At 42.5% G+C, this 17,265-nt stretch overlaps 1 protein-coding gene across 3 annotated transcripts in view; it reads left to right on the top strand.

Annotated features, from left to right (window-relative positions):
- SLC17A5 (solute carrier family 17 member 5) overlaps positions 1–17,265 on the top strand; it is a 418,561-nt gene that overhangs the window by 187,711 nt on the left and 213,585 nt on the right. For all 3 annotated transcript variants that reach the window (XM_078648061.1, XM_078648062.1, XM_078648060.1), the window contains exon 6: positions 10,602–10,720. In XM_078648061.1, coding sequence (XP_078504187.1) covers positions 10,602–10,720 — 119 coding nt within the window. The remainder of the gene's footprint in view (positions 1–10,601; positions 10,721–17,265) is intronic.

Raw genomic sequence — 17,265 nt, 5'->3', positions numbered from 1 at the left:
ACAGAACGCCTCCGCACGACTCATCCTCGACATCCCTCGCCACAGCCACATATCCGCCCACCTGAGAAACCTGCACTGGCTCCCCGTCAACAAGAGGATTACGTTCAGGCTGCTCACCCACGCACACAAAGCGCTCCACAACATGGGCCCCGAATACCTCAACAGCCGCCTCTCGTTCTTCACTCCCACCAGAGTGCTCCGCTCCACCAGCCTCGCCTTCGCCAGCGTCCCACGGATTCGCAGAACCATCACCGGAGGAAGATCGTTCTCCTACCTAGCAGCTAGGACATGGAACTCCCTCCCCGCACACCTACGACTGACCCAAGACCATCTCACCTTCAGGAAACACCTCAAGACCTGGCTATTCAAGCAGTAGTAGGTACCTCCACCCCCTTCAGCGCCTTGAGACCCTCACGGGTGAGTAGAGCGCTTTAAAAATGTACTGATTGATTGATTGATTGATTAGCTCAGCTAATACAGGTGATTAAAATACACAGGCAGTTGGTTCAATATGTCATGCGGACTTTAACAGTCCAACCAGCTGTAAGAATTCCACAGCACATCCCTTATCAAGGGAACACAAGCAAAATTACACCACAGACTATACAGTAAGTTATTGGTAAATTGCCCGCAAAACGAGAACAAATTCCGTTCTGGTTAGCACAAAAAATTACTCAGATAGAGACAGTATTCCCTGATAGTACACCTCATGAGAAATACAGGATTCTGACAATCTGTTTACCAATGGGGTTTGCACCACACGTAGAAGACTGCGACACTTGGAGTACAGTCTTTACTTCAATCTACACTAAAACACATGGTGTCCCGTCTATGGCGGTAATACCAGACGTTCTAAGACAGATTCAAAATCAATACGGTCCAGAACCAGCCTTAAATCTGGGTATGAAATTACTGAAAGATTTCAAACAGGTCTCGGCTATACTATTAGCCAACATAAAAGGTGAAGCAGCATCAGTGGCGATGCACCAAAAACAAAAAGAAACAGATATTACTGAGCAGCCGTATGAGCTTGCCAGAATTATTGAAAAATCCTATGAAGAACTAGGTAGAGATAGTTTGGGTGGGAAACCAGTAAAACCCCAACTAACTGAAAATCATGAAAAAGTTTTTATTAAAAATAATCTCACTACTCCTAAAAAGAAGTGGGAAAGCACTAAACAGACACTTCCTAAAGAGAAGCGTTCCCAGTCCAGAGGAAGGTCTCCTCAGCAGGAGCCCTCCCCAAAAAAGGTACAACCTTAGAAATAGGGAAAATTTGAGAAAACCTGATAGATATCAAGATATTGATACACGTTCCTCTCGTACCTTTCAGACGTCTTCACAGAAATCCGAAAGAAGAGGACGTTCAGAACAAAAAGAAGAACGAGTGAAGTCCAAAGACTGACAGCACGTTCCAAAAAATAAGAAAAGCCAATTTCCAAAACAGAAGGTAGCAAGTCTAAAGATCAGACATGCCGAGGATCTTGAGGACACAACTCAAGAACGGGGAGTGGGCACAAACAATGCTAGACAGCGCAGCAGAGGTAACCATAGCTCGCAAGATCCTGAAGGATCATCTGGAGACAGTGGACTTGAATGAAAGCATCCAAATTGAAACTGCAGATACCAGGGTTAGTGTACCACATAAGTTATATGAAGTAACACTCCGGATGGAGGGTGACAAACCAAGAAAAATTAGAGCACTCTTTTGGGAGAAGCTCTCTAAGGGTTATGACATCCTACTAGCTGAACAAGACTGGCCACCTGAATTTGTCAGGGAGCGCCCACATGGCAAAGATATAATTATGCCAGCCTTCTCAAATCACATTCCAATTCATAAAAAATACACATATGCTAGGAAATGGGCTGTAGCCCAGGCCCCAGCACTATACAAAAAATCATGTAAGATATGATGAGGATTCCCCCTCACCATAAAATCCAGTTGAAAACTCAACCAACAATGCAAAGGCAATATCCTGTAAAACAGGAAGCTAAAAAACAGGTCAGGGAGATTTTAAATCAACTTGAATATCAAGGGGTGATTGAAACATGCACCTCATTAATGAACAATCCATTGTTTCCTGTCTCCAAACCAGACAATTCATATCGTCTAGTTTTGGATTACAGACATCTAAACTCCTGTTGCAAAACTTTTGCAGTACAAAATGCACATAGTGCAGCACTGATGAATAACATTGTGCGCCAAACATATAAAACTACATTAAATGTCTCAAATAGTTTCTTTTGTCGAAACATTGCACCTAAAAGCAGGTATTTGACCGCTTTCTCCATAATGGGGGCACAGCGACAATTTTGCCGTCTCCTCTAGGGATTTAAGAATAGTCCAGGGTTATTTTCAGGCAGGGTAACGGAGTTACTACAAATGTACGATGATGAGGCATTGTCCTATGTCGATGACATCTATCTTACAGATGAGGATTTGGACGTGCACTTGAAAAGAGTGAACACCATAATACTTGGGTTTGCTTCTGAAGGGTATAAATTCAATTTCAAGAAACCACGAATTGCCCATCTCAGCGTCCTATTTTTGGGATATGAGTTATCAAGTCAAGGCAAAAGCCTGCCAGCAAACTTTTTAGAGAAATGTGCGCTGCTCCAACCTCCAAAAACGCTGAAAAACTTAGTCAAATCTAGGTTTCCTGAATTTTGGAAGAACTTAAGTTCTAAATTACGCAGAAAGGGTTAAACCTCTCTACCAACTAATCAAACCTACTAATTGGACACAAAAACACACAGAAATTTTGCGTTCAGTGCAAATAGACATGTTAGTAAAAACACAGTTACAAACACACGACAACGTGCGTAACCTAGTGATCCGAATCATCCCAGGGAGATGCGGATTCACACACCTAACCTTTAACGAAGGTGAGATGGTACCAATAGCATACAAATCACACTTGTACACACAAGCGGAAATGAAATGCACTTTAACAGAAAAAATACTGACAGCGGTTCAGACTGCTGTTGCAAAAGAGAGCGCCCTCGCACAGGGTAAACGCATTAAAATCGTTACACCTGTACCTGCCTTAGAGGCAGTAACAAAATCAAGCATTCCAAACGCTAAAGCTCTACATCCAAGATGGATACAATGGATTAATTCTCTTGCTGCAACAGACGTTGAATACATTTTTGACCGGATTTAAAAACACAAGAATTCCTACAATACGAATTAGAATGTCCTCTGCCAACTGAAATTCTGCCACTTGAACATTACGGCTGTATCATATATACAGACGGCTCAGCACAACCCGCGATTGGGGGTAAACAAGCTTATAGTGCTGCGTGCGCGATTGTTAAAGGTCGCTGGCGCGAAGGTAAATTTAGACCTATGGTCACTAAAACTCAATCTCTAGTAGACTGTACAGCTCAGCGAGCTGAACTACAGGCTTTCAAGTTGGCACTTAAAAAAACAGATTGCAAATTCCCTACACTGATAGTGGGCGATTCATATTACTGCGTCCAATCTTACAATGAATATTTGCAGAACTGGGTTCAAAACGGTTTCAGAGACGCTAAAGGTGGCACAATTAAGCATAAACTACTATGGGAACAAGTAGTTCTTTTGCAAAAAGAACTAAAAAAGACTCGCGTGATTCATACACTGAGTCATCAGCGTGGCGTTCACGTTGAAGGGAATTCATTGGCTGATGAGGCCGCGTAGGCAGCTGTGCAAACGGCTTCCGTAGCTGCAATCCCTCGTTCAAAAACAAAAATAGACGGTGAAACAATGCTAGCAGTCAAACCCTCAATGGAAGGTAGCTATGCAGCGTTACCTCTAAACTATCCACGCACATATACATACATAATTGATGCAAACTCCGTTCCTTTTGCTCGAATCCCTAGAGTGGGGGACCGAGTAATCCCAAACAGGAACCAGAGAGGTGCTTTGGTACACGAAGCATATATGGGAGAGGGTCTGAGACATCAAGGGATCTTAGAATCTCTAATAGAATTAGAAGAGATGTACTGGTGGCCGGGAATGAGCATCGAAGTTTACACATTCGGAATTAACTCTCACACCTGTTACAAAGATCATAGCTTTGAAAACCACTACATACCTGACTACAGTATAGCCAGCCCAGTCCAGACACCATTGTTAGACAGCATCAGGCTTTCTACACGCAGACGTCGCCAAAGACGTACGCGTTCCCACAAATATTAAGACAAGATTCATTTGGATGTGGCCCCAGCGCCCGGCTGACGCCAGAACTGTTATAAAAGATTTGCGAGTCTTTATCGGCACATACGCAATCGGCACGCTACATTCTGACCAGGGTCCTGCGTTTAGCTCTCGACCTTACAAGGAGGCCATGGCCAGCTTGGGCGTTGCATTGCGGTTTTCGAGTCCCTTCCATCCTGAGGGAAATGCGGTAGTGGAAAGAAAAAACTGTGACATAAAGCAATCTATAACAACTAGGGTATTAGGTTTGGGTGACGGGTAGGTAAATCATTTATGTAGTGTCCAAAGAAATCTTAATAATCTGCCAAGAAATTCTCTGGGGAGAATCACTCCCAATGAATTATTATTTGGTACTAGAATGCTTATCCAGGATCTTGATTGTCAAATTTCAATGGTGGAACAGAAACCCTTTGACCTCAAAGACCGTTTGGCTGTTTTACAGGACTTAAATGAAACAAGAAGAAGTCTGAGTAACACAACACAAAAGCTGATGACCACTGAAGAAAAACCACCTGTCCCAGTAAGACCTCTCTGGATTCCAAAGATTGGGGATCTAGTCAGGGAAAAGATCGCGGTGAAGAAGGAATTTGGGCCTTCTTATAGAAAAGCAGTACCTGTCTTAGCAATTCTTGGAACAAGATCAGTGTTACTACCGCAGCTTGCTGGTAAAAGGGAGAACAGAACAGTATCAATTGACCTAGTAAAACCACATCATGTGGCCGATAATAAGTAGTCGGCCCAGTGGACTCCCAAGAAGTAGCAGACGACCAAATCTGGCTACTATTCAGGAGGTTCAAACTGAAAGACTTATCACCTTTGATAAACCTACAGTGGGAAAAGAAGGACTAGGCAACAAAGCTATGGAACTCGTCCCTCTTGATACCCAAATATCAGTTTGTCAAGAAACTCCTGTCTACAATGATGTAGCATCTGACTTTACAAACATGTCAAAGGAGGAAGCAACTCCAGTGATTTCAAAGAATCCGGATGCGATACCAAATATTGACCGAACTGCCTCTGGCTATTTTATCAACTTCGATAACTTTTCTGAGGATCCCAGTGAACCTGAAACAATGCCAGTTAATAAAACCTTCAAAGAAAAAATAACAGAACTCTTTCATCTACTTGAAAAAACATATCTGGTTGCGCCATGGGTTGAATTTTGGATAGGATTAGGTGTACTTTTTCTACTACTATGGCTCATTCTTTGTTTTAAGTTTGGGACGAATGATAGATGGAAAATACAGTACAATGGACACAGCAAGTAAGAACATCAACTTACTCCTGCAACCTTACAAATCATCTCATCATGAGCGAAGAGACCTGTCATCAGTGAACATCACAGCCGTTTCTATACCTGGTGGTATAGCATGGGACTCAACTGACACTGACACTTTGGGCCCGGTGGAACTGTTGAAAATACCACACCAGTTCGAGGTTTCTTTAAGTCGTTTTGTTTCATCAAGCACCTTTTCAGATGATTGGGACTTTGAAACTGTTAATAATATGACGTCAGACTTAGAAATGTCAGCAAAATTTCAAAAACATGAACACCTATAAGGTTCAACAAGTTATGAAGAACTGTATTGTTATAAACATTTTGGTCACCATTATTTGCACAAATCTGTAAATCCTAGAAATGTTTTTACTTATAATCAATGGGAACATTGTCCAACGCCACCAAAAGGCAGCTCTAAAACATTTTATGGGAAATTTCCATACTTTACAGGTTTTAATGTGACAACTCCAGAAACGTTTTATTTCAAAAATATAAATAAGACCGGAATGAAAACCTTGTTGACCAGTACTAAACAAATTTATTCTGCAAACTTTTATGCTCAGCTGTCTACATTAGGTTTTAACTTTTGGAAAGACAACATTGAGACAAAAAATGTCTGGGGCACAAAAGAATGGCAGGTGCAGGGTTTAGAAGCCTTGTTCAGAGCCTGCATTATACCAGAACAAATCATATTTTTGAACAACACCGTTCAACAAACATCATGTTTTGGCTTAGCTAAGATAAAAGATTTAAACAAACCGTCCATACCTAAGGCCACACCTGACAGTAATGGCACTGCAGATGAGGAGGTAGACGTAAAACAGATTTTAAAACACAACAGAACCAATCCTGATTGGAAACAATGGTTAATCTGGCCCATAGACACGAATAACTGTCAAGATAGATTCCTGAACAAAACACAGGGGTTCAAAATGAACAGGCCAGATCCAAGGTACTCCCAGAGACAACATCCAGGGATAGTCACCACATACAGTGTAGGAAAACTATGCATTGATTGGCTACAGAAATCCACACTTCCAGAAGTTAAACAACACTTGACTTTACTTAAAGAAGGCGTTGACTTACGAGACTTCTTACTTGGGCCTTGTAAACAACGTCAAAAACATTTCATATACGCCGGTATATACGCTGCATACAACGAAGCTTGGAAAATAACGCAAATGGAAACTGCAGAAAAAATACGAGAAATTGATTGTATTAATTTAGAGAAAGCACTCTCTGTAGTGGACAATGGGTTAACGACTCTGTCCTCCAGAATTTATTCTTTGGACAGGATTGTATCATCTACCATTGACATAATAGAACAGGATTTGCTAATGTTACAACATGGCCAGTCTCAATTGCGTTCTATAATGCTACTAGGCTGGACGTTGCAAAATCTCCGTTCAGGCTATGTGCCATGGCGTCTAATCAATACCACGTCATTGTTTACTGTCTTTAACCTTACAGATAAACAAATCTCTTTGGCACAAAGAGGAGCAGACTATACGGTGTTGAGCATTGAAAAACTGGAACGATTACCATTGACAGTTTCTGAGAAACCTGTCGTTGAATGGATAATACATGGTACCATCTTGATACCAGTGACGATTTTCCAATTTCAGTATTGTCTACAGCATATACGGGAAGGCCTGTATGAAAGGTTGGGTAATGGATACATTAGGTCGACCTGGTCTTTACCATACACACACAAATGTTGGAGTGGGGGAAAGGATGTATTTCTTGGTACAAAGAACTGTAGAAACTCACTAAGCGGTACACTTCTATGTGAAGGTATTAATTTACATGGAGCCTGCGAAGGTTCTTTAAATAACCTTTCTTGCCACATGCACGGTACTCCAGCGGCTGTGATAGAACCAATTTTTAGGCAGCTTTCCAATGGGAGCTACGTTATGCTCAACGATCACAGCTGTTGTGGCATGTTGCCAGGAAGAGCCTATCTGGTTAGTGTGTCAGCCAGGGTCACTTGTTGTATGCAAGTATTGTATCCAAAGAGTACTACAGACAGGGAGACGGCGTTATGGCCTTCACTGAATATCTCTTCTATACGAATTGATACTTTAAGCAGAATGAAAGCCATTCTTTTGCAAAAAACTGTGCCACTGACCTCGTCTAGAGAAATGTATGATCTGCAAGTTGCAAGGACTACTGCAGAGATACATGCACTATTATCAACAAACTGCCCAGTACATTTCGCAGAAATGTTAGGTCAAATCTTAAACATGTCTGATACCAGTGGCATCGCACATGTATTTAAGACAATCTTTTCGGGACTGTTAACACCATTCGAAGCAGTCCTCTGCATTTTTCCAAATTTCGTGCACTCTGTGTTCGGCGATCTGCCTCTCATTTTTGGACTCGTAGCAGGAATTCTATTTTTATTTCTCCTGCTCCGACATGGCAAGTCCAGTCACCAACGATACCCAGACTACCATGGAACAAGCTCTCCTAGCCATGCGATATTGTGACAGAATTACACAGATTCTTGTCTTGGCTCGTTTAAGAGATCTGAATACCACTTGGTTCCTTTCATTCAGACCAATCTGGCAAGATTATATCTTACCTGTTCTACGATGCCTGCTTTGCGAAGAAGAATGCGTGTTAGACATCTGTCTTACACTTCCATCAGCACTGCCAATGGATGTTGACGCCTTTCTAGGTCCGCTAACGACTCATACATCGTGTTGCCCCCAACGGCTGCCAATCCTGATGACGGCATTCATTGAGGTCTCACCAGCAAATCCAGCTCTTGGTGAGGTACGTGGAATAACAGGCACACAGGTACCATCTACATCGAACATTGCTAATGCGACTGACGGCGATGCTTCACATCTATGCACTTTTGATCTACTTGATGAAGTAGTTCCAATTTCACCAACTATGGTAGACGATTTCTTTGCCAGCTTAGATGATTTGATGTTTTCTCCCGACACCGAGAATAACTTTTGAAAGTGCACATCCCAAAATAGACCATTTTCACTTGGCACAAAGTAATCAGCTTAAAGTAAAACTATTCTTAGAGAACAAGAGATTAATTTGATACTTCCTATAGACAAATATTTAGCATTATCTCATGAAAACTTTAACTATTTATATATTATGTTATGGAATGGTCTCGACTTTTTTTCTTCTGTAAATTTAGAGCCATTTCATAACTGTCATTTCATGTTTCATTTAGATAGCATTTGTTAATGACAGCCATTGCTTGTAAAATGCGTACAAGACAAATACTCAAGTATGTGTATAAACCATGTTTAAGGCATTTCATGTATTTTGGGTGGAATTATGAACACATGCTTTAGTTAGGTTTCTTATGCTTATAGATTTAGTAACATTAGACATAATACGTGGAGTGGGTGTTGTGTAGCGTTTTAGGACCTTAGTGTAATTTTCCCGATTCATGCCCTTATATAGATATAAAATGCCGTATCCTTATATAGGCATAGAAATCATAACCATATTAAGACATAGCTCAAGTAGTCCTAATACGGCTTGGCTACTTCCACTAGTTCCAAAAATCTACAATGATTTCTTCGAAAAACCCGCCTTCAGCAGTCAGGGACTTCCACCTGCATGAATATTAAGTTATCCAAGAAATCACGAAGTTTTCAGAGAATTAAGTCTCTGATGACTTTATTATGTTCAATCTTACGTCAAACTCAGCACCTTCAAGGTATAAATATGCCCACACTTGTACAAACAAACACACGGTGGTTTGGAGCAGTTCGACTATCTACTTGCCCGACGCGCCCTGCTGCAGCAAGTCCCGAAGGAAGCCGACCCTCCAGCTGACGCACTGAGAGACGCTGTACTTTCTCCAGCCGAGAAATCCTGCTCCAGTGTTTCCAGGCTACCCTTGCGGGTTGCTGGGAAATTGAGTCCTGAGCGAGAGAGATACAAGACCTTCTACATTTTAAACCAAGGTACGGAGCTGATTAGACCCTAAGAGAATTCTTGGATTAGATTCTTGGCAAAGAATACTAAAACTAAGCTACACCTTACTTACTTCTTCCCTTGTACTAGACCTAGGTCTGGTACACCGAGGTAGGCGTATTTTAGAAGCACCAGTTGAGTACTTTTAGTCATTATTTATCACTGTATGTATTTTATGCATTTTAGGTATCTTATGGCTTAGAAACCATATCATGCTTTTACAAAATTATTTTATAATACTCTTCGTATTATATGCTCTGTACTTTACAGCAAGTATTACGATTGCAGCAGTTAATTTCTTATGCTTTAGAAAGAAGACTGTTAAATAAATACCCTTTTATTGAAAACACCCGTCTCTCTATTTCTCTGCACCTCTGGTGAAACGAAGCATGCACGATTGACTGAGTGAAATAACTATCTATTGTTTCCGCGACTCTAGAGATATATTTCTTATTCATGGGGAACAAAGTTGTCATGTTTTAAGCGGTTGTCAGAAATGAATCCCTTCTTGTTAATTCGAGAAAGTTTCTAGTGACCTCTGAGCTAGCTGGCACACACACAATTAAGTTTAGTATATTCGGTAGAGACCTAGTTGACTTCAGTCCTACGTTTAAACTACACAATACACTATTCCAATGCGCAGAGCCTATTGGGAATATAGGAACTACACTACATCACCAACAGGAGGAGTCACACAACCTTGTGAGTCGAAGAAACGTCTTCGAACAAAAACATCTTGTAATCATCCGAGCCCAACACTAGATGGCTGACTTATGCACAGCATGTGAATCTACATCACTACATGCCAAGAACAGATGCTTACAGGCTAAGTAATGTAATCCTTTACTTGGACTGTGAGTTTGTTTTTCTTTTTAAAGATGTCTTTATTTCGGTCCGATGCCACATTCTACAATGCCACTGTGCAAAATTCTTACAATAAGCTGAGTGTAAGAGTTTACGTATCAACATCTCTCACTTTTGAGTTTTTACTTCTCGTATTATATTTTGAGATTCAGAAAGGCGTTGGATTTGATTCCAAGATTATGATAAACTTTACTATTCTTTGCCTGACTTTGATTTAACATTGTTATTCAGTTCTTCTTGAAATGACGCTTTGTTTGTTAATTTTGCCACAGTAGTATAATTGCTGGTGTGTTTTTCTTTTAGGAGCGTTTGGAATATTATGGTTCATTTTGTGGGTACTCTTTGTGAGCGATACACCTGAAACTCACCGCACAATTTCATCCTCAGAAAGGGACTATATTCTTTCTTCACTTAAAACTCAAGTATGTACATTTTTTTAAACCAATGTTTTTCCTGCTACGTTAACACTAGTGAAAAAGAGCACAGGCATTTTATAGGCAGCCTAGATTTCTGTACGTTTTTGGCACCTCCGAAGTAACATGACCAGACCTGAATCCCAAAATATAATATTGGGAGGAGTTAAATAACCAAGTGTGAAAATTGTGTGGGAAAAGCTAAATTGCCTCAATGAATTTAATTTGTACGAAAAATCCCTATCCACTAACTTCCAAACTGGGAATTAGGAAGGGGAGTAAGAATGCTAATCGACATTCCCTCGCCTTGTTTACCGGAGTTTTGTACAATGTTATACTTCTTTAACTAGTTAGGTGGGCATGCCCCACAGGAAAGATACACAGCATACTCACCCAGGAGGACTAATGACCGACCTTGTTACATCTTTTCAACACTCCTAAGTAGTCAAATAAAGTATATCAATGAAATAGCAAGGAAACAAGTGATTTCGTGAGCATTAGTTTATTAACAGCTATTCCTTAACCTGCTAAAAGAAATGGTTGTATGTGCAATTATTCAACAGCAATGCCTCATCCTGCAGCTTGCTATTTTGACGGTTCACTGCAATCCAGGAGATATGGTGTTCCTGGGCACATGCTCACCTAGGGAGAATTTTGTACAACGGGGGAGTTAGGTCCTGGGACGCAGGGTCAGCTGGACCATACAGTAATTTTTATAACACACAAATTGCCAGCCCCACACTTATTTTTTAGCTTAAAGATACAAGCAACAAATCAGTCTTATTGCTGATTTTGTTAGGTGTATTTTATTTTTACCTTTTACTTTTATATTAATTTAGCCTTTCTGCGATTTCATGTATGAGAAAAACACAAAACCTATATCACTACACATTTACTACAAATTACACAAATATAACACTTATACTTTTGCCACAAATTTCACGAATATACAATACATTTATATCAAAATAACAAGTACATATTACACATCTTTGTTTGATAGCTTGTGGGCCAGCAAATATTTAATCTTTGTGGAGTGCCTTTTTCTAGACAACATTAGCTATATATTATATCATTGAAGGACAAAGAATCAACAAGAAGGTGAAAAAAATGAACTCAATAACAATAAATTAGTTGAATTCGTAATTACTACTGAAATTGATCGCATAAAGGAGGCGATCAATTTCAGTATTAATTACGAATTCAACTAATTTATTGTTATTGAGTTCATTTTTTCATGGCGACATCCATGGTTATTCAGTTCCGGAGTCCAGATTTGAATTCCCAATCTTTCCAAAGATATAAGCAGTCTACAGCATGTATGGCGCAATGCACCACAACTATCCCAGACAATGAAATTTGCCTGCACTGTAAAAGTGACGACCCTGTAGTCCTCCAAAACATAAGCACCAACATTACTAGACCCCAAGACAAGTAAGGTATTTATTTATTTTTGTTTATTTTGAAAGTTTGTATAGCGCGAACATGACCACCGAGGGTATCAGAGCGCTTTACAGATTATGCATCGCAAGGGACTAATACAGATCATGCATCACAGGGGTATAAGCATACAAAAGAGAATAAACAAAGCGACAAAATCAGAGTGGAAATTGTCCAACAATCTCGTGAGGGAGAAGAAAACACACAGTGAAGCAAAAATCAAATTCTAGAATTGCCCAACCTATTCGTGAACTAGGTGGCTGGGCCAGAGTCAACGGGTATGGACCCAGAATCAGACGACGGTGCCAGACTAAGGCAGAAATCTTTTCATCAGGAGCCCTTTAACTTCTTTTTTGAACGTTCGTCCTGACTTCTGGGGGGAAGGGAGTTCCCGATCCTCAGAGCCATCCCTGAAAAGGCTCTGTTATAAGTCTTTTTTTTCTTGAATTTACCAGCCAAAAGAATCTTAGACTTTCACGAAATTGCTTTTCTCTAGAAGCTCCTATCCTGCCAAATGCTCTCACCCCACATTAAGAAGAGAACTGGAAATGAGAGTAAAGAATATAAAATATACAGTGTTTTATACAATGAAGTGGGTCACCTGCAAGTGTGCAAGTTCATGTTGTGGGTGGCGGTTTATAACGCAGCAGGTTTGAATGCTCTAGAACAGAGGATAAAAGGCAGCCGAATATTTCATTATGTCATTAGAGTAGGGCATAAAGGTGTTCAGATACTTTTTGAGGCCTGGAAAGCATTAAGGTTCATTTCCAGCACCCTTGAATGACCAGCCTTTTTTTCTTGGTAGTTTAGGAAACTGGCTCTATATATATATATACTACACCAAATTGAGGTATAGTGTGTATGCAGTTCAGGTGACCCCAGAGATTGGCAGAGGTTAAAGTTAGATAGAACCTTACTCTCTATTTGTGGTAGAGTGGTCGAGCAGTAAGGTAGTATCAGAAGACAGTGTTAAGCATTTGATATACACACTCAGTCAGCAATTGAATTCACAGTCAAGAACTGAACTCTAGACCAATTGTTTTTGTATGAAACATATGCTGTTTTATTTTAGAATCAAGCAAGCCTGGCACAGGTAAGCATTAACTACGTTACAGTAATAAGTTGCTGAACAGTTTGAAAATGCAATAGGAATTGTACTTTTTTTGATTTACAGGAGATGCAGTAGGTTGCAATACTTAGCAAATACAGTACATTGAAATGAATAGGCTTTTTCATTAGATTATAGGTAAGTTACTTTTTACGTTACTTTTCTAACTCCGTGCTGGATACCTAGATTCAACACTGGGACATTTCCTGCAAACAGATAAGTAAATAAGTTTTCGTTATTCGTGCGATTTTTAAAGAATATTTTTAGATTTCAAAACTTCACACTTAAAAACGTTTTGGAAGAAAATTGTTAATGTTATCCTAGGTGGAAAAACAGGTTATCGGTTCAAAGGTAAGTTATCAACTGTGGGAGTTAAGGTTCTGGGGTTAGACTCAGAGGTCCCCCAGGGTCAGTGATGCACTCTTGTTACACCTTCAGCCGCACTAGTGCAGACGGGTGCAGAGTGTTGATGCCCAATGTTATCCTATAGGGAGCCTCCGGTTGGTGGCTGCTAATGAGCAGGCTACTAGGCTGTGGGAGCAAAGCTCCTAGAGTTTAGGTCAGGGCAAATGGGGAAACAAAGTAGCACAAAAGGTGCACCCTCAGCGGCACTGAGGCGGCCGGGTGCAGAGTGCTGTTTCGACGTCGGGCGACCTGTTGTTTCTAATGGAGAACCTCCGGTTTGCAAAAGTGTTGTAGGCAGGGAGACGAAGGACTTCTGGGTGCGACCACCACTTTGAGAGGTAAGTTGAGAACTTAGGGGTTGGTTTGGCCCCGTTGGTTTGGGCACACAAGGCCGTTTAGCATCGGGTGCAGGTGTGCCTTTTGGGGTCGGATCTTCTTACCAGCTCCTGGTCGCGGTTAGGGGGGCCTTCTGGATTTAGACTGAAGGCATCGGCTGGAGGCTCGAGGCAGTTCAGGGGTCGCCGGATCTCGGGTCAGGATCGCCAGGGTGACCTCCTCTTGGTGTTTTTCCACTCGAGCTCGGGCCGGGTTTGGTGGGTTCAGAGTGGGCTGGATTTGCGGTTTCCGGCTGCTGCCAGAGGTTGCAGTTGAATAAATCCAGTGTTCACAGGAGAAGCAGTCTTTGGAAGTGAAGGCAGGCAGGTCCTCCGGGGTTTTTGAGGTTGCTGCCTGCAAAACACACCGGGATTTCGCAGGAGCAGGTTCGAGGGGAGACAGGCCTGTAAGACTGGGGCCAAGTCAGTGGGCATTGTCCTCTTGTTGGCTTTGCATGGCTCTTCGATCCTTCTTCTTATCTTCTTTCTTGTCGTTTCTGGATCTGAGGAAGCAAGGTTCAGGGTGCCCCTAAATACTAGATTTAGAGGTGTTACATGTAGGTAGAGGGTGGGTACACCCCCTATTGTGCCACCCTCCAGTGGGAGGGGTTACAAGCCTGTCCCTGGTTAGTTGGGCCCCCCCATCCTCAAGATGATGGGGACTCGGAGTTGTGCTTCACCTCGCCTCCCCCACCTGAGGGGTGGAGTTGGCAGATGTTATGTTATATGGTTTTATATAGCGCTCAGCTGCCCCAGCCAAGGGGCGTCCCGGCGCTGTCACTAGCAAGAAGGGCAGGCTGCCCCAACAGGAACACCACAAAAACTCAACATAACAGTTGTCTGAGGCTTACTTTAAAGGAAAAAGATAGATCTTCATGGCCTTTCTAAAAGTCAGCAGATCCTCTAAGCCACGGGTTTTGGTCGGCAAAGAGTTACACAGTTTAGCAGCAAGATAGCTGAACGAGCAGCCACCCATCCGGGAACGATACACTCGTGGGACCGCTACCAAGTGCTGACCTAGGGAGCGCAGTGCTCGCAGGGGGAGATACGGGGTCAATAGCGTACAGAGCATCGGTGAAGTGGCGCGCTTTAGGATCTTAAAAGAAAGACAAAGAACTTTAAATTGGATCCGCTCTGCCACAGGGAGCCAATTAAGTTTGCTAATCGTGTCAGCAATAGGGTGGAAAGGTGGAGGTCCTACCAGAGTTCTCGGTGCCGCATTTTGTATACGCTGCATCCTCCTAATCTCTGCTTGGTTAGCCCCCAGGAGCAAGGAGCTGGCATAATCCAGGCAGGAGAGGATAGTCGATTGCACTATTAGCTGGCGGGTAGGAGGGTCAAAAAATTTCAAAATGGGTCTAAGACCCTGTAAGAGCCCAAAGCACGTCCCTGCCATTCTTTTCGTATGGGTGCAGAAGCTAAGGGAGGATTCTATCCACACCCCTAGATTTTTGACTTCTGTCTTGGGATCCTAGATTTTACCTAATGTTTTCGGCCACCGCTGTTCACCCCAAAGATTGGCGTTCTTACCCACTAGCTGAACTTCTGTCCTACTCGCATTTAACTGCAAGTAATTGGCGGTCATCCAGTTAGCCACGGCCGTCAGACCATTCTTAAACCTGGAGATGCTCAGAGTGGAATCATCCGCCAAGGCAACCACAAGCTGCATGTCGTCCGCATATGAGACCATTGAGAGGTCCCATTGCTTGGCGACCGCAGCCAGTGGCTGGCTGAACATAAAGATTGAACAAAGTGGGGCTGAGCGCCGAGCCCTAAGGAACCCCCTTTTCAATAGGTCGTTCCTGGGATAGAAACGGGGGAGTGGAAACCCGAAAGGATCTTCCGGTGAGAAAGGCACACCTCTCTTCCTCACTTGCTTTTCCCGCCGGTTCTCCCGCCCAAAGTGGGGGGCAGAACCAGTGGGGACCAGTTGCTGAAAGCAGCAAGTGGTCTGGGGATGCTCACAAAGCCGGCATGCCTTTGAAGCTTCCCCTTCGTGAACCCTGCCCATCCTGGGGGAGGATTCTTGGCACCTCGCACCATATGCATTGTTTCAGGCCCCAAGAGCAGCAGGCTCTCTACCCAGGGGTGCAGAAACAAATCTGTTGATGGCAGCCTTAGCAGCCACTTAGTGGGGGACACTAGAGGTGTGTTCGGTTTAAGGGGGCATCTCTGAGATGCCCTCTGTGTGCATTTTTCATTAAATCCCACACTGGCATCAGTGTGAATTTAATGTGCTGAGAAGTTTGATACCAAACTTCTCAGTTTTCAGTGTAGCAATTATGGTGCTGTGGAGTTCATAATGACAAACTCCCAGCACCATATACTCTTAATGGCAGCACTGCACTTACAGTGTCTAAGAATAGACTTAGACACTGTAGGGGTACAGGGCTCATGCACCTGTACCCTCACCACTGGTATAGTGCACCCATCTAGAGAGGTGACTGATCTACGCCAGGGCAGTGGGTTGTAGGCATGGCACACAGGGATTTGTGCTTTGTCGACTCTTCACTTTGTTCTGCACCAAAACACGCAGCCTGCAAAGGCAGTGTGTGAGTGTAGTGGTACAGGACCTCTAAGGGTGGCACAATAAGTGCTGCATCCCTTAGAGGCCTTGTCTGGTCCCAGTGCCCTGGGTACCTTTGGTACCATTTACCAGGGGCTGACCTGTGGCCAGAGATGCCAATTGGGTTTGTTTTGGGGAAAGAACACAGTCCTTAGGAACCTGATTGGCAGGGGCACAGGGCACACCAAGTAAAAGTGCATCAGTAGTCTGACAAAAAGTTGGGGGTTTACTGCAACAGAAACCCACTTTGCCTGACACAAAGATGTTGGAAACATGGAATCTCTTCTAGATGTTGGCTCTAATTTTGTCACGCAAAACATTTACCACCACAGAAGCGCATCAAAAAATTACATGATCATGACAGATTGAGAAGTATAAATAAGTTAATACTTTTATCATTTACTACATGCTGTATCCTCTGTCCATTTCACACGTGTTTAAAGATAACGAATGTTTCCTCTCTTTCGTCCCTGTTAATTGTAAGAAAAACTGTATTTCAGTGCACTGCTCGTTATGAGCAATATGAAACAATTATAAACCAGTGGCAAGAGCCTTTTCTTTTGTTTGCTCTTTTATACAGCGAAAAGTCGACCCGAAGCTCATCTGACAGGCTCCTCTGATGTCAGCGGCGGTCGTGCAGCTAAGAGCAGGGGGATCTCGA

The sequence above is a fragment of the Lissotriton helveticus genome, chromosome 6, assembly GCF_964261635.1.
Source record: "Lissotriton helveticus chromosome 6, aLisHel1.1, whole genome shotgun sequence".
Classification (NCBI taxonomy): domain Eukaryota; kingdom Metazoa; phylum Chordata; class Amphibia; order Caudata; family Salamandridae; genus Lissotriton; species Lissotriton helveticus.
The sequence above is the reverse complement of the archived record's forward strand: the minus strand, read 5'-3'. Positions and strand labels throughout refer to the sequence as shown.